The sequence below is a fragment of the Nicotiana tabacum genome, chromosome 24 (genome assembly GCF_000715075.1).
Source record: "Nicotiana tabacum cultivar K326 chromosome 24, ASM71507v2, whole genome shotgun sequence".
Lineage (NCBI taxonomy): Eukaryota > Viridiplantae > Streptophyta > Magnoliopsida > Solanales > Solanaceae > Nicotiana > Nicotiana tabacum.
The window spans coordinates 92,169,625-92,191,238 of NC_134103.1; the positions used below are offsets into that span (position 1 = coordinate 92,169,625).

At 36.1% G+C, this 21,614-nt stretch overlaps 2 protein-coding genes and 1 long non-coding RNA gene across 5 annotated transcripts; 1 reads left to right on the plus strand and 2 right to left on the minus strand.

The window, feature by feature from the left end:
- Positions 1-492: 492 nt before the first annotated feature.
- On the minus strand, positions 493-3,748 carry LOC142178463 (uncharacterized). Of its 2 annotated transcripts, none has more exons than XR_012706612.1 (4): positions 3,612-3,748; positions 1,527-1,621; positions 1,233-1,436; positions 493-737 (listed from the first exon to the last, which is right to left on the minus strand). It is a non-coding gene; the product is annotated as an uncharacterized LOC142178463 (long non-coding RNA). The 2 variants fall into 2 exon arrangements; XR_012706613.1 differs by lacking the exon at positions 3,612-3,748 and adding an exon at positions 2,339-2,844.
- A 90-nt stretch (positions 3,749-3,838) lies between these two features.
- Positions 3,839-13,297, minus strand: LOC142178316 (serine/threonine-protein kinase CTR1-like). Its single transcript, XM_075247647.1, has 5 exons — positions 13,274-13,297; positions 5,423-5,523; positions 5,248-5,332; positions 5,065-5,163; positions 3,839-3,919 (listed from the first exon to the last, which is right to left on the minus strand). Exons 1-5 carry the CDS (start codon positions 13,295-13,297, stop codon positions 3,839-3,841), a joined length of 390 nt encoding a protein of 129 aa, XP_075103748.1.
- A 57-nt stretch (positions 13,298-13,354) lies between these two features.
- On the plus strand, positions 13,355-21,502 carry LOC142178464 (ribosome production factor 2 homolog). 2 transcript variants are annotated; one of them, XM_075248030.1, is made up of 7 exons: positions 13,355-13,798; positions 15,955-16,047; positions 16,136-16,339; positions 20,200-20,445; positions 20,531-20,773; positions 20,864-20,929; positions 21,018-21,502. In XM_075248030.1, exons 2-7 carry the CDS (start codon positions 15,961-15,963, stop codon positions 21,135-21,137), a joined length of 966 nt encoding a protein of 321 aa, XP_075104131.1. In that variant the 5' UTR covers positions 13,355-13,798; positions 15,955-15,960; the 3' UTR covers positions 21,138-21,502. The 2 variants fall into 2 exon arrangements, with proteins under 2 accessions (XP_075104131.1, XP_075104132.1); XM_075248031.1 differs by having other exon boundaries at positions 13,661-13,798; positions 15,936-16,047.
- The last annotated feature ends 112 nt before the right edge of the window (positions 21,503-21,614 follow it).

A 21,614-nucleotide genomic window follows, 5' to 3' on the forward strand; every position in this document is an offset into this window, starting at 1 on the left:
TCCAAGCACTCATTATCCTAAAATATTAGCGCTGCCGACTGTTCTTTCGTAGAAGCATGTTTTGAATATAAGTATATCCTGTTGCTAACTGTTCATTCAAAATTGCTGGCATTCAACTAATGTACTACGGCGTAACGCTCTCACAGCCCCAACCCTAGCAAATCATATTTCATCGTTTTATACACGCACATATATGTTATGTATAATTGTATATATCCTCATTCATAATCCCTTCACTTACAACAACACCACTTGGTTGTGTTAAAAGTCGACCATTATCCTGTCCGCAACCAAATAATATGTATGCATAATTACAAGTACAAGCCATATTTTATTGCAAGGGAAGCGTTAAGGAACTCTACTTCCCAAGTGCGTGTGTTCCCCTTTACAAAATTTTTTAGGGGAAGCAATCAAACAGAGGAAAGCTACTTAGGAAACAAACGTACATGTCACCATAAAGCACACACAAGTATGGTGTCTGATAGGTGTGCATTTCTATAATCCAACTTTTCATTATAATGCTTATACATATAGTTATACAACAACAATTCTGAACAGAGAATACAAAAAATGTTATTGCTGGCATCAACAAAATCACTAGGCCAAACAGTGCTTAGAGAGAAACGGACATGCCCAGTGCAAAGGATCTTCCGTAAGGCAGCGGCTGCTGCTTGAATTCGTGAAGAAAACTTAGTATTCTCCACAGGCAACCTGAACTAATATGCATAGATACAAGCCTGCAAAACATACGCAGACATAGCTATCAAAGTTTATACATGTGAAGAAACTGCCTAGAGGTATTGTCATAAAACATTTGCCATCGAAGTGCAAGAAAGCAAAGGGGTGAACCCATTTTATTGAGCATTTACTCTCAAATCTTTCAAGCTAAAGCTTGACAGTGGTTCACTGGCACCTATCTAGATCGTTAGGCTGGGTCTCTCAACAGAATACTAGCTGCTATGATGTCATGGCCAGTCTAAAGTAATGCCTTCTCAAATCCACCAAACAGAAGTTCAGATGCTCCAGCAGTTTCCAAAGCATCACTAGACCCAAGAAAGTGTGTCATGGGAAGAAGTTTATTCCAAACATTCTACCAAATAGTTCAACTACTACTATCAGCACTCGTCACCTAGTGTCAAACTTACCTAGACTTTGACAAAAATGTGGATATACCAAGGGCAATAGCTTTAAAATTCAGTAGAACGACGAAACAGATTTCGAGATAGACAAACCTGACATAATCCTCCAAGCATTCTTCCTCCCAAAAACATTGACTAGTAACAAATGCAAATTATGTGCAGAAACCATAAAAGTTATCACACATTCACGTGAGCATCTGCATGTCTGTATGACCTGATTGAGGTGTGAGAGGAGATTTAAGATTTGGTCTCAGCATATCCATGATAGTAGAAAAGGAGGGGCGTTTCCACGGCTCACTACAACATTATCAAAACTAACTTTAGATAACATTAAAGCAATCACGAAACTAAAAGGCATGAACTTGGGGACGAGTACAAGCAACACACTTAGTCCAGCAGGCCTCAATAATAGTCGCCACTTGAGGATTCAAGTCACTTGGAATGTCAAGCCTCTTCCCCCTAAAGCCGACAGCTGCTACAACCTACAAAATCAGATTCATTACAGCACATTCTACGCCATGTACGATATAAAAAAACAAACAGTTCAATATTCATGAGGCTCGACAGATGGTCCTCTTATCTATCTTTCAAAAATCAAACTTGTAGCAGAAACTAGAATGTACGATATCACAGGGAAACAGTTTCAACAATCATGATGACCGAGAAATCAACCCTTAGGAGTAACCAGAGGCTCCGAAACTCGGGAATAATGGGCCCGCCCCTGTACCCTTCTTCGCTACAATACAAGGCTTAGTTCACATGGCGCATGGCTTGAACCTGTGACCTACATTCTAGGTCACTTGAACTAAGCCTGTGGGCATATCTATTGTCCTCCTCTTTATTTCTATTTGCTTTCCCATCAACAAGTCTATTCCAAATAACTATTCGAATCTTAATCTCTTGAATTAGCTTCTTTGTCCCCATCCTCTAACATGCGACAACCTTTTCCTATCTAGCACCATGTCAATGTGGTTGACTAACTTCTTTACCTCACCCGCATTAACAAATACAATATTTAGATGATTCATCATAATTAAACTACGGTTACACTAGTCATCAACTTACCACAACTTTTAGTTCTCTACTTAACAATAATCTTGACAAACTGTACACTAACTGTTACAGAAAGTAGGAACTTTTTCTTTTCTTCTCTTCTCAAAATATGAACTATTAGAAGACCACAATAAGCAAAACAAAACCTAGAGAGAAGTGGAAAGTAGCATCCCCAGAACTTTCCCATTCAAGGGCCCATGAATGCGTAGCTTTCTACATTAACCACATGAAAAAGAGAGGCAGATGACGAAAGGAAATTGAAATGGCATTCCTGGAAGAAGTGATCCCACTTGTGGTGCCCTAGTTCCTGGCAGAAGAACCATATGGACCAACTCATTTTCACATCCCAAGAGATAGCCTTAGGTCCTTTCAGTTGATATATTAGTTGTTACCCTCTAGATTCAATTGTAAGGGTTGCATGTGGGCCGGGCCCGGTCCTAAGTGGGCCGGTCCTAAACGGTTGCGGGCTTCACGGGCTTGTTGTTGGAACCGGTCCGGGACCGGGACCACGACCTAACGGTCCCGGGCCTAAACGGGCCTACATATACTTTCTATTTTTAAATTTGTTTTTATACAAGTTAGAGAAAAAAAATGATAATAAAAATATCTACGGCAATTCCTAGTAAATTATATTATAGAATTGTCACCTAAATTTTTTAATTCAAATTTAAAGACAAAAATATTGTAAAGAGATATTCAAAGCAATGTGTTATAAAGATGTATATATAGTATAGTATATATATATATATATATATATATATATATATATATATATATAAGTTATATTCGATATATATATAAGCTTATATATATATACTATACTATACTATATGTATATCCTAAGATATATAAGCTATATTCGATTTACTATATATACATCTTAAGATTTATATATTAATATTTGATTTATATACTATACATATATCTTAAGATATATATACTATATATATTTATATACAATCGAATATGTCTTATATACTATGTATATAGTAAGATATGTATGTATATATATATATATATATATATATATATATATATATATATATATATATATATATATATATAGTATATACTATATGTATAGCTTAAGATATATAAAAAGACAAAAATATTGTAAAGAGATATTCAAAGCTATATATATTTTAATTTTTTAATTTTTTAATTTTTTTTAAAAAAATTTTAAAAATAGCCGTTGGGACCGTTTGGCCCGCTAAGGTCCCGGGCCCTAGCGACTAAACGGTCCCGGGCATGACGGGCCCAAATCATAGGACCGGCCCAGGCCCACTAAGACCGGCCCAAACGGTCCTAGCCCGTTAGCCCGTTTGGCCCGCGGTCCCGGGCCGGTCCAGGACCGGCCCACTTGCCACCCTTATTCAATTGTTTAGATCACCATTTACACCTAAAATACCAAGCACAAACCTATGGTGCGCTCAAATTACTCCATGGTTGTTGTAGTGTTGCCAACTCCCATAAAATAACGCCAAAGCTATATACATCAGATTTCTCATTTGATGGTTCATCACGAAGAACTTCAGGCGCCATCCATTCCGGCCGTCACATTAAGCACCAAATCATTCTTTTCCTTATTTAGTTATCAAGAAACGAGCCAAAAGACCAACAGAACACTAAAGGAACCAGAGCTTGAATCAGGAACTTACAGTTCCGGCAGCAGTCTTTGATGAAAGAAATGTATTAGCTTTGAAACGAGAAAGACCAAAATCACAGACCTGATGAGGACATTAGACAAGTGAGAACATTTAGAATCTTTTACTGATAAAGAGAAATAATAGCTTCATAAAAACTTCCATAAACGAAAATAAGTAATAATAAATTCATTAAAGCAACAAAATCATATTCGCTAGCTAACTTTGAGTAGGACTACCAAGTTTGTTCAGAACTTAAGAATAAATTATAATGTTAACTAAAAGTACAGGTAATACATTATGCATACTGCTGAGCTATGGAGGACAGAACCTCCTTAAAAATCACAGACATTCAAAATGCCTCCTCTTTTTCAAGCAAAATCTCAATCAAACCTCAAGACCTTTTGATATTTTTTTTAAAATCTTTTTTGGTTGGGTTTGAAAAGTCAAATTGAATGATCAAGAAATTAGTATTTTTCTCGATGGTCCAAGTTGATTAAAAGGAAGAAGACCAGACACATATTCCCGGAGTGAGAGGAGACACATCTATGCTAATATTTCCAGTTAAAAAGAAACTAATTCACCAGGAGGTCGAAAAGGAGGACAAGTTATGTTAAGGAAAAATATGAGTAGAAAAAGCATAATCTTAACTAGACATAAATTCGTCCTCATAGTGACTCCTAAATTTCTTGAAACACTGGATCCACATGTGTTTATGATATGTAAGGTGGACTGAATGCAGCACTATTGCTACATGGCAGCTGAAAAACCACTCTATAGATGGTATATGTCTAGAAGATCGCAAAGAGAGATTTTGGACCAAGCTTCCCTCCAAAATGTAAAATTATTAATTATGTACAAGTGATTTTTCCTTTAGATAAAAGCTTCAACATATATCCTCTCTTGTTGGAAATTAACCCATTTCATGGGATTGCAATGTTAACTCTCCATCATCTGAGAAATCTGATAAATACTTGCTGGTTCACAACTTGCTTTATGTGTTTTAGCAAGTTTGATTAGGTTAGGAAGCTTGTGAAACTATAAAACTTCTCTATGTTTCTCTCTTGACCCTCCGGAAAATATCTGAAGAAGTTAATAAAAAAAATATGCCCTATCCAAAATGATACTTCCTTCAGATTTGACTACTCTGACAGCCAAGTCCGACAATATATTAATCATGACAAAAAGGATTGCACCTTTATGTTTGCTAAAGAAATTCTTACTCTCACCTTCACTGTATATTTTTTGTCCACTAGCAGATTTGGAGATTTTAAATCTCGGTGAACAATGGGAGGATTGCGTTTGTGAAGATAATTCATCCCATTTGCCTGCACAAGACCATAGTAAGAGATTAGCCCCAATTGAAAAAATAAAATGAGAAAGAGGAGGGAGTAGGACACATTTATCCATACCACATCGTAAGCCATACACAGCCGACGTCTTTCATCTAACAACTCTCTCGCACCAGGTCTATGAAGAAGTCTATATAAGCTACCTCTGAAATACATGATAACATGGGAATCGCTCAGCTAAATTGGGAATAGCGTAATGTTTTCTGTTAATTGGACGGGGAAATATTTCTAAGACCTCGATAAATATTCAGTAACTATGGACAAATTTGGTGGCTGAATGACAACACCCATAAAAAGTACAATATTTGGATGTCGCAACCGCTTCATTATTGCAACCTAGAACAACCAAAGAGAAAACAGAATTAGAAGAGTGTAGAAGGGAAAACAATTAAATAAAACAGAATTATATTTGGGCATATCTTTGGGGCTTGTCTCTTAGTTACACGCTATATCAATAGTATTAGAAAATTAAACAGCTCATAAACATTGGTAGTTTGCTTTAGGCGTGTTTAAATAAATCATCGTGACTATGAGTACGATTCCTTTAGCGTAGTCATGATACGTAAACCCCAATTCGAGTGTGTGTTTCACGTGACTCGACCTTACAACTTCAAATAATAATAAAAATTAACATGTTGTAAATCGCGGGTGCCTTTCACGTGATGCGATTCACAATGTGTACAAAAATAATAAGTGCGCGACATCGCGACTTATTTAAATAATCACCATAAATATTAAAAATGATTAAAAGGTTAAAAACGCACAATAGGTTTCAAACATGTAATAAATCATATAATTAGGTCAATTATTAATAGTTGAGTGACCGTGCTAAAATCACGAAACTCGGGAGTGCCTCACACCTTCTTCCGGGTTAACAGAATTTCTTACCCGGTCTTCTGTGTTCGCGGACCATAAATAGAGTCAAATTTCCTCGATTTGGGATTTAAAATAAACCGGTGACTTGGGACACCATAACTTATTCCAAGTGGCGACTCTGTTTTTAATAAATAATCTCATTTTGATTAATGTCACTTTAATTGGAAAAAACTCCCTTATCTCCCTTCGGGAAAAAGGAGGTGTGACAGCTCTGGTGACTCTGCTGGGGACAAGAACCCAGAATCTCTGGTTCAGGGTTCAGAATTCGAGCTTAGAATAACTGTTATACTTGATTTTTGTCTATTATCTGATTTTTACGTGTTTGAGCCTAATGTGCTAAATGCCGCTTTGATATTATGTGAACTGTATATAAACTGCTATGAAACCCTTCTTCTTTCTGAGTCTTCTAAATCTTCTGGGGAGCGTGCGCTTCGCGTGGCTTCTTTTCTGTTAGAGTCATATCCTAATTTTAGAATGAGGTTCGGACAAGTTGCAAAGCCGGTGAAGCTTCTGTATACCCGGTACGCTGCCCCCCCTCCCCCGGCTCGAGTTGTCCGCTCGAGTAAGTCAGGTCTAGAACAATACACCCAGGATTTAAACTTAGAATAACATAGCCTCATGCCGGATCCCTAGTAGGTACGTTTGCTTGCATCACGTGCATTTGACTTAGGAGACTCAACACAGGGGTTGGGTCCGTCTAGGACAGGTGTACCCACAATTAAAAGGACCATCCTGATGCATTTTTTACGTGCTACTTGTGCATTAATTTGCTTGGCTTGTATGTTGGCCGGCCTCTTGAGTAAGAGAAAAAAAACCAAGAGTGAGGTAGGATAGAAAAATGCCCGGTTTTGATAATCCTGATATTCAAAAATACGTTGCTCTGCCAAAGTCTCAAAAATAAAAAGAGAAAGAAAAAAAGAAGACAAAAATCATTTCAAAGCAAATCATATTTTTCTGTGCATCAAAATGACAGAACTACGCTGGTCTGATTCTCACCGGATGTGAGATACGTAGGCAAACCTCATCGGTTCCGGCCCACAATTTTCAAAAAAAAATCGAAAAATATTTTCCTTTACTTCCTTCTTTAGAAAATCATTCTTTTAGCCCCCAATTTTTTTTAAGAAAAAAAAACAAAAACATTTTCCTTTTAATTTCTTCTCAAAATCCAAAAATATTTTCATTCTTCTTTCGAAAATTGAAAAGAAAATTCAAGATTCAAAAATATTTTCTTTTTTTTCTTTAGAAGTATTTCTTTCATAAATTCAAAATGAAAGTCCATAAATCCAAAAATATTTCCTTTCTTTTTTTTTAGAGGTTTTTCTTTCGAAATTCCGAAAAAATCATAATTCAAAAAAATATATTTTCTTTCTTCTTTGTAAGTCTTTCTTTCGGAAATTAGAAAAAAAATAGTTAGTTTATTTCTTTTATTCTTGATCTTTCCGAACTACGCACGATCTGATTCATGTTCCCACATGATACGTAGGCAACCCACATCAGGTTCAATCGAGAGAAAATAAGAGAAAGGAAAGAAACCAAAAAAAAAAGAAAAAAAAAGAGCGTTTATTCTAACATGCTTATTGTTTTGGAATAAAAGCTAGTTGAAGGTGGTCGGTTTGTTGGTTTGCAATGGCGAGTTACAAAACAATCCAAGATCCTTCGAAAATAAAAGCATCTTCTCAACCAATGGAATAAACATAACTGTTGTTGATCCAAGGTCACAGAAAGGCAAATAGGCAAGTTTGCGGTGAAAAATTAAAAAAATGGAGACAAATGTGGGGTTGACTTTACCAGATTTGAGCAATAGGATATGGCCTGCTCGGGATAATTGTCAAAATTTGAGTGTTGAATCCAAAGCAATCAAAACGGGTAAATGCTAGTAATGTTGATGTGCGAATGTGTGGCTAAGATGTCGCTTAGCAACTGGAAAGTCACTCCTCTTTTAGCCATGGTAGCTTATTTTGTCTTCTTTTCTTCTTCTTTTTGTGTTATCGGACTTTGCTATCCTTTATTCAATAAACAACAGTCAGTCATTTTGTGTCCATTTTTGTGCATAGTTCTTTTCACGCTAGTCCTAGTGACATGACATGCATGCGGAATTTTTGGTCAGATCTTAGAAAACTGATTTAGTCTTGAATTGGATAACTGAGAAAGAGACACTTTTGAAGATAAATAGAGACATGAAACATTTGGAAAATAAGCATGAACCAAGTTTACATGGAACAAAAGCAGTCATGCTCATAATAGTTAAGGATCTCTACCTTTTGAATTATTGAGGAGATCGGGCTTAAGGATAACCGGACGGGTTGAAGTCTGTTTAGCACTAAAAGATAGAAAGTATTTTTCAAAAGAAGGTGTATCCCAGTTAACTTGAAATGGATCAGTTTATTGGCAAAATGCATCTTCTACATCAAGACAAAATCGAAGAAAAGTCACCCAAATTGACAAGGGTCATTCACTGCAAGGAAATTATTACTCATACAACTTTACACTGAAAAAGACGAGAAAGCAACATGTCCATCAATGCTGTGATTGTGAAGGGCTAACATGATTGGCATTCTCGAGGTTGGGAGGCCCTTTTTCTGCTATTCAAATACTTTATACCCTTCGTTATCCTTTCGAGCCAGTGTTATTTTCTTTGACCACCCTCTTTTGGAATCAAGTTTAGAGTTAAAAGTCTAAAAAAAAAAAAAAAGAAAGAAAAGTCCATGTCCCAAGAGTACAAACTAGGGCGACTCTTAGAAAGTTCAAGTGAAAAAATAGAATAAGAAAAGAACAGTCAAAGTCCATGCCCCCAGAAAATAAAAGCTGGGACAACTTGTTTTGAAAAAAAAGAGAAGAAAGATGGAATAAATGAAAAAAAAGAGAAGAGAAAGACAAAGAAAAAGAAAGAAAGATGAAAAAAATAATATTAGGTCAGATGTTTGAACTACGTTAGACCTTATTCCTTTAAAAGGGATACGTAGGCAGCCTTACACGGTTCGGTCCAACCAAATAAGAATTCAAAAAAAAAAATCCAAAAATCCTCAATATCTAAAACTGGGGCAAAGATTTTTTTTTCACTTTTGAAAGAGTCGATTCCAAGAGTTGTAAAGTGTACAACCCATCATATTGAGTCTACTTAGAGCCTCCATGCCGACCCATCTTTCCAACCCTATCCAAAAACCTTCCAAATAAAGATCTTCCGATGTGCCTTCAAGAATGTCAAGAGAAGCATACAATGAGCAATGGTTGTCACGCGACATAGGACACTATCAAGTTGCTCATACAAGAAAGCAAAAGAAAAAGAAAAATAAAGAAGAAAAATGAGAGAGTCTTATTAGTGAAAACCCTCACGGTAAGCAGAGATGAATAAATGAGAGAGACTTGTTGGTGAAAACCCCTCGGGGCACCACTAGTCGAAAGTGAGTCATGAAGCTGATGCAAAGAATTGACACAAACAAGCCCGACTTCAAATGTCATAGGAATGGTAAAAGGAAAGATTTGAACAGTTTGAAAGATGAGGCCGCTAAGTCCAAAATGCATGTCATGATCATAAAGGCTAGCTGCCCCCCCCCCAAAAAAAAAAACCTTCCTCCTTTCCTTTCCGATAGGGGTATTTCTTGTTAATATTGTTTCTTTACATCATTGTGTCCTTCACTCTAAGTTCGTCCTTGTCAAAACAAGCAAGAAAAGATTTCAAAATCTGCTACTAGCTTTTCAGTTGCACAAAGTAAATTTGGCCAGCACACTCAGTTGTTACAGCCAATATGTCTTGAGGATTCGTGCAATACGAAGGTTTCCCCCAAAAGACTCTTGTCAGCCTATTTGGCTAAAGCAAGCAAAGATAACCTCAAGGTTAATCAGGGATTCCATGTAGTACCGAACAAGGACTATGAAGTGGCACATTGTGCAAAAGACACTTACCAGTTGTGATTCTCTCTGAGAGACAAAATTGCTCCAAAAGCAAAAGCCATTCAAAATATCTGAAAAGGTTATCAAAGAAAAGAAATCTCTTTTTGAGATAAGGCTGATTGAGCCACAAAACACAAATGGCATTGGGAGCGAAACAATCAGGGTTGATACAGAAAGTAAAGGTCCCTTGTAAGGAACAACAGAGTCTCCCAGCAGTGCAGCCAACTACCAATGCAGTCGGTCTTCTAAAAGTTGGATGATCACAAAGTCAAGCCATCCAAGACTCAAGTCCGCAAACCGACCACCACTTTTAAAACTGACAAAATTTTCTTTGTTTGAAACAGGAACAAAGCAGTGCAAGGAATTTGGGTTTCAAAAAAGAAGAAGAGAAGAGCCGACAAAAGGGAAGTTTCTCAAATCTTTGCCTTTATTTGTCTTGCTAGTGTGCCTAAAATATTTCCATTGCTCTTCACATTTTTCCTCCTAGGATCGAAATCTTAGTCTGATGAATCTTTCTCCTAAGATAAGAAAACCTAGTCTGATGAATTTTCTCCTAGGATAAAAATATCTTAGTCTGATGAATCCTTCTCCTAAGATAACAAAAAGACCTAGTCTGATGAACTTTCTCCTAGGATCGAAATCTTATTCTGATGAATTTTTCTCCTAAGATAACATAAGAAAACCTAGTGTGATGAATTTTCTCCTAGGATAAAAATATCTTAGTCTGATGAATTTTTCTCCTAAGATAACAAAAAAAAAAGACCTAGTCTGATGAACTTTCTCCTAGGATCGAAGTCTTAGCCTGATGAATCATTCTCCTAAGATAGAAAACCTAGTCTGATGAATTTTCTCCTACGATAAACGTCTTAGTCTGATGAATCTTTCTCCTAAGATAACAAAAAAGGACCTAGTCTAATGAATTTTCTCCTAGGATCAAAATCTTAGTCTGATGAATCTTTCTCCTAAGATAGAAAACCTAGTCTGATGAATTTTCTCCTAGGATCAAAATCTTAGTCTGATGAATCATTCTCCTAAGATAGAAAACCTAGTCTGACGAATTTTTCTCCTAGGATAAACGTCTTAGTCTGATGAATCATTCTCCTAAGATTAAAACTTAGTCTGATGAATCTTTCTCCTAAGATAACAAAAAGACCTAGTCTGATGAACTTTCTCCTAGGATAAAAATATCTTAGTCTGATGAATCCTTCTCCTAAGATAACACAAAAGACCTAGTCTGATGAATTTTCTCCTAGGACCGAGATTTTAATCTGATGAATCTTTCTCCTAAGATAACAAACCTAGTCTGATGAACTTTCTCGTAGGATAAAAATCTTAGTCTGATGAATCTTTCTCCTAAAATACCAAAAAAATACCTAGTCTAATGAATTTTCTCCTAGGATAATAAGTTTAAAAAAAGGGAAGTCTGAAAAAAAATAAAAATACAGAGGTCAATTTTTAGTTTTCTTAAGTTATCAATCTTTAGTTTTCTTGAAATCAGGGGTCCCGCCTGGAGAATAGGGTCATTTTTTAGTTCAGTCAAGCTTAGTTTATAGTTTTCTGCAAGCTCAATCTCAAATTTAGGAGATGCACTCCCTAGTTTGGGTTTTTCAGATTTTTATTTCTTTAGGAGACGCACATCCTAGTCGAGTCTTCAATTTTGCTCTCATCATTGCATCCTTCATCAATAGCATAGGTAATTTATAGTTCTGCTAATAACTCACAAATCTTCCTAGTGTAAACTGGGGCAGAAAAATATTTCTTTTGTTGTTTCCATTTTGTTGTAGTTGCAGGCGCCCACCTGGAGAATGAGGGAATTAATTTCAAGTTTTAAAGTCATCAGGCACCACCTGGAGAACGTGGGAATTTATTTTAATTTTCAAGTCATTATCAGGCGCCCGCCTGGAGAACGAGGGAATTTATTTCAAGTTTTAAGTTAGCATCAGGCGCCCACCTGGAGAATGAGGGAATTCATTTCTGTTTTAAGTCAGCAGGCGCCCACCTGGAAAACGAGAGAATTTATTTCAAGTTTTTAAGTCAGCAGGCGCCCACCTGGAGAACGAGGGAATTAATTTCAAGTTTTAAGTCAGCAGGCGCCCACCTGAAAAATGAGGGAATTCATTTCAAGTTTTAAGTCATCACAGGCGCCCACCTGGAGAATGAAGGAATTTATTTCAAGTTTTTAAGTCAGCAGGCACCCACCTGGAGAATGAGGGAATTTATTTCGAGTTTTAAGTCATCAGGCGCCCACCTGGAGAACGAGGGAAGTCATTTAAGGATTCAATTCAAGTTAGAAGTAGCAGAAGCTCGCCTCAAGAATGCTAGCTGACAGTCCGAGATGACCAAAGGAAGAAGTCTCAATATAGAATAAAAAGAAAAAAAGAGAAGTGAATCCAAAATGCAGAAGTAGATGAAAAGATATGGGCTGCTCAAGACACGATTGAAGTCGCAAGCTTTGCATGTCCCATCTTGATCCGAAATGCCGAAGAAGAATGAACTACCACCTGCAACTAGCAAGCATCGAGGATCAGATCAGAGTCTGCATGAAGAACCAGCCAAAACTCAAGATCAAGCTTCAAAAGACTCATAGATAGGAATCCTGTAACTCGTAGCTGATAGGCTTAGTTAGTCTTTTTCATTTTTGACTTTGGTGTAAAAAGAAGGTCAGCAAGCAGTAAACAGCAGCAGCAACAGTGAAATCACAGCTTCTCGGTAGTCCCAGCTACCTAAACTTCCAGAACTACACTGACCTGATTCCTTTATAGCCAAGGATATGTAGGCAACCTTTGAAGCACGGTTCGGTCAAACATTTTCAAAATGCTTCCCATGGAGTGTCAAACGGGCAAAAATTGCTCATAATTGCTCACTTTATCTTTGCCCGAAAAACTCTTCATGTTCTCGAGCAAAGAGGGGCAGTTGTGAGCACCTAATTTTTGCCCTAATATAAAATTACTCCTAAAAAATCCAAAAAATAGCTTTAAATTATTTTTTCTATATTTTTACTTAGTTTGCTTTGTACGTATTCATATTTGATGCATTTTTAAGTTGCATTTTTAAATCCTAAAGAAAATACAAAAATATTTTTAATTTTTACATTTTGTAGATTTTAAATGCATAATCAATTGCATTTGTAAAATACTAAAATACCAAAAAATACATTAGTAACTCTACATGCATTTTTAGGCTAGTTAATTAATTAGGTCATTAGTCAATTAGTGAGTAAAATATATATATATATATATAATGGTTTAGCCACACAAATTGATTTTAATTAAAATTTGAGTCCAAAGTGACTAATTTTGCAATTGTTTCAAGCCCATACCTGTAGAAGCCCAATCCACCCCATAGTCTGGCCCATACTCTTCTTCCCCACTCTAATAGAGGGAGACATTAATTTCACTCTCCCCTAAAAAAAGGAAAAAACCCAACAGAGATGAGAGAACCCTAGCGCCGCCCCTCTCTCACTCAACTATTCGGCATCCTCACAATACACAGAGAGGATTCACGCTCACCTCCCCCACTCTTCGAAGATAACGCTCATTTTCTTACCATACTCACCTCTCTGAACAAACACACAAATACACACGAACTCACAGTCCAAATAGCTAAAACAAAGGTTTTTGAATTGAAATTGAAGCTCAGATCTGAAAGACAGAGATACGAAAACAAAATAGAAGAGAAGTTTCTGTCACTATTCAAATGGATTTTGGTGTGCTTTCACGTTCTGGGTTTTAAAACAATTGGGGAGATTTGTTGCTCTGTATTGTTGATTGCTGCTTTGACGGACTCCATCCGTCCTTTTCAGCTTTCATTTGGCCAACATTCCAGTTTACTTTTGCGAAATTAGGTAAGTCATTGAACCTCTGCACCTCACTTTGATTGAGTAATGAAATTGTGTGAATTCCGAATTAGAATATTTGTGTAATCGTTGTTGTTTAGTGAAGTACGACGTGGGGAATAGCGATTTTTCTTTGTCATTTTTATGCTGGAAATAATGGTTCCATAACCTTTGAAGAAGAATTAATATGGTTTTAGCTTCTTTTATTTTGGCATCTTTAGTTACAGTATTTGTTCAAGTTGCTTGTTGACCCTTACACTACTTATCGTTAAACACAAATTAATCTGCTTGTTCCGTTTTATTTATGGGTGAATGCAAACAGTTCGTATATTTTTATTAATTCTTTTGCTCCCAAGTGAGATTTTAACTTGAACCAGATTCCATTACACACTGTGCATTCATCTTGTAATCTTCAATTGCTGCTCAATTGCCAGACTTTTGGTGTATAATAGACCCTCATTTTGTGCAAGTGGTGAACTGCTGAAGGTGAAAAACTTCACGGAAAAGCAAGTTCACCAATTTCTCCGCTCAGTCATCTTCACTTATAAAAGGATTATTCCGTTACCCATAACAAAATTAGAAAGGATTGATTCGTAATAAGTAGATATGAATTTGTTGTTTATCAATATGATTGATTTGGGAAGGTCTCATAAAGAATAGTTTGAGGTGCCGTGAATTATATTTGGGCATATCTTTGGGGCTTGTCTCTTAGTTACACGCTATATCAATAGTATTAGAAAATTAAACAACTCATAAACATTGGTAGTTTGCTTTAGGCGCGTTTAAATAAATCATCGTGACTATGAGTACGGTTCCTTTGGCGTAGTCATGATACGTAAACCCCAATTCGAGTGTGTGTTTCACGTGACTCGACCTTACAACTTCAAATAATAATAAAAATTAACATGTTGTAAATCGCGGGTGCCTTTCATGTGACGCGATTCACAATGTGTACAAAAATAATAAGTGCGCGACATCGCGACTTATTTAAATAATCTCCATAAATATTAAAAACGATTAAAAGGTTAAAAACGCACAATAGGTTTCAAACATGTAATAAATCAGATAATTAGGTCAATTATTAATAGTTGAGCGACCGTGCTAAAACCACGGAACTCGGGAGTGCCTCACACCTTCTCCCGGGTTAACAGAATTTCTTACCCGGTCTTCTGTGTTCGCGGACCATAAATAGAGTCAAATTTCCTCGATTTGGGATTTAAAATAAACCGGTGACTTGGGACACCATAACTTATTCCATGTGGCGACTCTGTTTTTAATAAATAATCCCATTTTGATTAATGTCACTTTAATTGGAAAAAACTCCCTTATCTCCCTTCGGGAAAAAGGAGGTGTGACAGCTCTTTTGCTGCCAAGTACATTTTCTTTTTCCCTTCTTTAATTCTTTGCTTGGAATGTATTTCCTTTGTTTTTTTGTCTTTCATTCGGGGACAAATACCAAAGGGTATTCCCCATTTTTTATTCTTTTAATTTTCTATCTTTTTTGTTCCGTATCTTATTCAATTTTACTCCAAATCTCTTCATCTTCACACCGCATTATTCCTACACAGTTAAAATATAATATTAAGCACAAAGTAATGTAATTAATACTCAAAAGATGATTAAAAGTGTTATAATATAAGGCAATAATGATTAAATATATGCATTTTTTGCGGAACAAAAGATACTCATTTAAAACTAATTTTTATATAATTGATAAATTATATATAACCATGTAATTAAGTTAAAACTTGATTAGGGTGTGTAATAAAGTTTCATATATAGTATAGGAAGCTAAAAATTGTTATTGGATTAGTAGTAGTTGAGTCAACTTGGGCCTGGGCATTTTCACTATTAGGCCCACAATTGAAACCAGACAATAACACCCGCCCAAAACCCCTAAACGATTCTAAAACCCTAATATTTGCATAGGCATAGTTGTTTCTTCCCCTTCTTCTTCGTATCATCCCTTTACCAATTCTTCTTCGTATCTTCCCTTTTCCTCAATTGGTAAGTAAAAGCTTAAATTCTTACTGTTCGCTTGCTGTTTGTTTTTGTTTCTAGGGTTCCAACTAATTTGTGATTAAGCCCTAGTAGTTGTTGTTATGATAGTTGAAGATTTGCTTTAACCACAATAATATTAGTTTAGTTTTCAATTTTGTTTGTAGGTAAGCATGATGAGAAGTAAAACCCCATGGAAAATTAAAACCCCACAGAAAGGAAGAATTAGAAGGGAGCTTGAAAAACGTGCTCCTAAACTGGTGAGTTTGATCTTAGCAAACCACTTTTTTTTTTTTAAAGATGGGATTTTTATTGTGATGACAATCTTATTTATTTATTTGAGGGCAGGTTGAAACTGGGAAAAAGACATTGATATTACATGGTACAAAAACAAGCCAAGTGTTGAATGAGGTGATGACTGAAATTTATCATTTGAAGAGGGATAATTCTGTTAAATATACCCGGAAGAATGAGAATGTTAGACCATTCGAGAGCGGGGGCGAGGCTTCTTTGGAGTTTTTCTCTCTTAAGACAGATTGCAGCCTTTTTGTGGTAAGCGTCTACAGGCCGTTTTCCTTTTTGAGGCATTTTTTGGTTCAGTGGATAGATAAGTGCTGATATATATATCGCTCCATGTTAATTTGGATTTGTGTCTGTGGCTCTCTGATTATTATGTTGTTTCCTAAGGCTTGTTCTTGAAGGTACAAAAATTAATTGTCTCCAAATATTTAGTAAAGGAGAACAGATCTTTTTTCATAATAAATAGTTATTTGTGCTCAAAGATATATATTCAATGAAATACAGAAGAAGAAACATAGGTGCAATGTTGTGAATTTGTTGCGTCATTCTGAATCTCCCTCTAACCCAGGCCAAAGAAAGTTCATTTTGACATGGACTTGCATTGTTTTAATCAGGTTAAGCCGCTGGCTTCTAGGGAATAAGGAACAGAGACTAAGCCGTATAATGCTTAATGGGTAGCTTGCATAAGTTCATAACAAAAATGGGTACATTATCTGCCTAAGTCCTTTTAGCTACTTGTAGCACTATTGAAGAGTCCACTTTTGATCTTCAACTGCTTGATTATTTTAAAATAGAAAAGATCTATAATATTGTTAGTTGCTTACAGGGGCAGAGCTAGCCTTTTGAGTTACGGGTTCGCGGAACCCAATAATTTTTGTCCAAGCTCTTTTTTTTGTCTTAGGAAATTTAATGAATATATACAAATTATTAATTTAGAACCTAGTAACCTAAAAGGACTAGAATCTTGAACCCATAAGTTTCAAGTCCTGATTTCGCTTTGGTTGCTTGATTTGTTGAGACACCGAATAAGTAAAAATTTGAACTTAGTATTTGATTGTCTGTATATCCCTCATTGTGCTACCATAGTTCATTATTTTTAGTGCTAATAGATATAGTGAGGGGTTATTTCTGAATGGTAAAACTAAATTACTGATGTCTTGATGTTATTTTATAAGTGATTAACAATAGTCTTTTGGTAACATGTTGCTTGGTTAACGAGGTTTCTTTTATAGCGTGGGGGAGAGCACATTTAGAACTAGAGCATCTAGAATTTGTATTTTGTAGCTTTGGAGCACCCTAACTGAAAATGTATTTGTGTTCAATTTTTGGTCACTCGAGATATTTATAGTTGATATGTGGCTCCTGATAGTAATTGGTCTACAAGTTATATTACTCATGTAGTAAAATATATAGATGTCATAAAGGACATGTATGAAGGAGTTGTCACTAGTGTTAAAACAGTAGTAGGAAATCCAAAGAAGTTTTCCATAGCAGTGGGTTCACACCGGGGTTCTGCATTGAGCCCCTACTTATTCACCCTAGTTATGAATGAGCTAACCAACGTAACACAGGATGAGGTTCCAGGGTGTATGATATATGCTGATGATATTGTACTAAATTACGAAACTAGCGAGGGTGTTAACAAAAAGCTAGAGCTATGGAGAAACATCTTAGATAGTAAGGGTTCTGAGATATATAAAGGTAAGACTAAATACATGCATTGAGCAAGTGTTCTGAGATATATAAAGGTAAGACTAAATACATGCATTGCAAGTTCAGCCTGCACGAGAAGAGCGAAGTTGACTAGATGGATTTGTGGTGCCAAAATGCAATCAATTTAGATATCTAGGCTCGTTTCAAGAGAATGAAATGATAGATCAAGATGGTACTCATAGGATTAGAACTGGATGGTTGAAACGAAGAGGTACTCAAGATTACATTAAGGGTATGTTTAGTACGAAGGAGAATATTTTTCGAAAAATGTTTTTCAATTTTTTCATGTTTGGTTGGCTTAAATATTTTGGAAAATATTTTTCTCATGAACTCATTTTTCTCCAATTGGAGGAAAATGTTTTCCTTATCAAGAGTTTCTAGAACTCCTTTTCAATCTTCCCCACCCTATTCCCCATCCCCACCAACCCCCTACGCTACCCACCCACATCCACCCCTACACAACTCAATAGAAATATTATTAAGGTTGTGTTTGGTATGACGGAAACATTTTCCGAAAAATGTTTTCCCATTTTCCACTGTTTGGTTGCACAAAATAGTTTGTAAATTATTTTTCTAGATATCACATTTTCCTGAAATTGTATGAAAATGACTTTCCTAGAAAAAGTTAGGAAAACATTTTCCAAAAATTTCACCTACCCTCACATCTAACTCCCTCCCTCCCCCTTCTCTCCCTACCCTACCTCTCCCACCCCCTCTCTCCAAAGAAGATTTTTTTTCATATTTCAATTTATTTTCTTTTCCGTCACCACCCACCTTGCTACACCCCTCCCCTCACTGCGGGGCATTTTTTTTTAATTAATATTTTCAGTTTATAGGTTTGAAATTTTACGAGTTCCAAAGTTATGAGTTGAGGTTAATGATTTTGGAAGTTTGCGGGTTTAGAAATTATAGAGTTTACGGGTTTGAAAGTTTAGTGGTTCGGAAGTTTATGGAATTTGTGGGTTCGCAAGTTTGTTGGTTCGAAAGTTTATGGCTTCATATTTACAACAACCCAGTATAATCCCACTAGTGGGGTCTGGGGAGGGTAGTGTGTACGCAGACCTTACCCCTACCCTGGGGTAGAGAGGCTGTTTCCGATAGACCCTCGGCTCCCTCCCTCCAAGAACTCCCCACCTTGCTCTTGGGGTGACTCGAACTCACAACCTCTTGGTTGGAAGTGGAGGGTGCTCACCACTAGAGCAACCCACTCTTGTCATGTTTATGGCTTCATGTTTATTGTATCTAAATTATTTATGAATACTCTTGAGGAGTTATTTTCCTTAATTTGCATACCAAACACCGAAAAATGTGTAAGATTACTACTTGTTTTCCAAGAAAATATTTTTCACGGAAAACATTTTCCGCTTTACCAAACACACCCTAAGAGTACTTTCTTTTTCATTTCAACAATATGAGTTTTTTTTTTTTTTTTCATTTCAACAAAAAAAGTTACTTTCTTTTCATAATGTAGAAAAAGTATTTTCTTTCATTTCAATAGAATGAGTACTTTCTTTTTATATTGTAGAAAGGGTACTTTCTTTTTCAACCAAAAAAATAATATTTTCTTTTTAGTTATGATGCACATATTTCAATGTTGAATTTGTATAGAGTCATATATTATTAGCGAATTTTTTGAATATAAATAGTATCTTTCTATTTATAGTATTTTTTAAAATTTGTTTAGTTTTATATTGGATTGCAAACAATATATGAACAAAGTGGAAAATGCAGTCATATATTATTAGTGATATTGCTTGATGTGCATTAAGCACATTTTCTTCCTAAAATGAAAACTGTCATATTTTGTGGAAGATAGTCAAATTTGAATAAGTTTAATGAAGAAGTATATATTATTCCGGTTAAGCTTATGTCACTAAATAATCTGAGCAAAAGGAAAATTATAAATTGTACTTGAAAAACTATTACACTTATATAATATGGGTTAACCCATATTCAACCCGCCCATTTAACACCCAACCCGTTTTTGACCCGCATGAAATATGGGCGGGTTGAGACCCAATCCATTTTTGCTCAACCCATTTTTAACCCGTCCAAATCCGACCCAACCCGCCCATTTTCCGCCACTAGTTTCAACTCTTCCAAGTAGTATTGCTCTGGTAAAATTGTCTATTACATTATTATAATCGATAGTAGATTTCAACTCTTCATGCAGATGAGGAATAACACCTACTGTTAAGTTAGATACTCGGAGTGAGATGAGTTTTTTTCAACTTTTGAAAATCTTGATTTGAACGAAAGGCTATCTTTGTATAAACTGTTGAACTCTTCTAGTTTATCGCTTTATCAGGAGTAGTTCTGTCTTTTGTGTTCAGGACTTTTTGCTTGTTGCTTTGTCTTTTGTTTTCCATACCCACTTACAGTCTTTGGTTATTTTGCAGTATGGTTCTCACTCCAAGAAGCGCCCTAACAATCTTGTTATTGGGCGAACCTATGATCACCATATTTACGATCTTGTAGAGGTAGGGGTGGAAGAGTTCAAAAGCATGAAGTCGTTCAAATATGATAAGAGTTTGGCTCCTAAAATTGGGTCAAAGCCCTTTTTTACCTTTATTGGAGAAGGATTTGATAGTGTTGAAGAGTTGAAGCATTTAAAAGAAGTTTTGCTTGATCTATTCCATGGCGAGGTCTGTTCTTTCTCAATCAACTTATTCGCACGGCTTCTTTGAATTGGAAAGAGTACCACTAATGCACGTGGGTTCAATATTGCAGGTAGTGACCAACTTGAACCTTGCTGGGTTAGATCGTGTATATGTATGTGCAGCTGTGTCGCCAAAAAAGGTTTTCTTGACACATTGTGCACTACGGCTTAAAAAATCTGGCACAGTAGTTCCAAGAATAGAATTAGTGGAGGTTGGCCCGTCCATGGACTTAGTAGTTCGGCGACATCGTCTCCCTGACGACAGTTTGAAGAAAGAAGCTATGAAAACTGCTCTTGATAAAGCAAAGAAGAAGGTTTGATTGGCTTAGTCACTTCTTCACATCTTTATTTGACTAACTTGGAGTCTGCAAAATACTTATGTTGTTACTGGCTGTCATTTTCAGGAGAAAAATGTTGTCAAAGATGCCATTCAAGGAAAATACGGGAAGATTTACATTCCTGATCAGAAGGTAAGAAATAAGAATACACTACTCTGGTTGAAAAGAAATTATAAAATTCTATGACTGTTTACCAGTGAAAAATTATTCCTTTCTGTAGGTTGGAAGTGTTGCACTGCCTCACAAAGCAAAAGGAGTTAAAAGGGAGCGAAGAGAAGCTAAGATGAAGAATGTGGCAGACCAGCCTGAAGAAAAGAAACAGAAGCTGGATTCTGAGTGATTTTCAATTCCAACCTTCTGTAGTTTGATGCTCTTCTGCTGAGCCAAATCAGTTTTGTTCTTATGTGCTTTAGGCACAATGCATATCGGAGTCTAATCCCAGCTTTCTGCGAACCAAAGGCCGGATCATTGCTGTCAAAAATATCAACTGGGAGCTTTCTGGAGCGATGGTTCTCACTGTTATTTGAATTTTCACCATTTGGTATATTTGGCGTGTTTCTAGTTATTTGGAAAAATTTCCTCTATTGCTTGTAATTTAGTTCTATCTGTTTGGAGGGTCATTCTGAAGTCTGAAATCTAGAATTTTTATCATTCTATATAACTCTATACGAATCAACATCCTAAAAATGTAGTTATGTTTAAACATGTCTTTTATTTTCTTTAAGCTAAGAACACTCCAAGCACTCATTATCCTAAAATATCAGCGCTGCCGACTGTTCTTTCGTCGAAGCATGTTTTGAAAATAATTATATCCTGT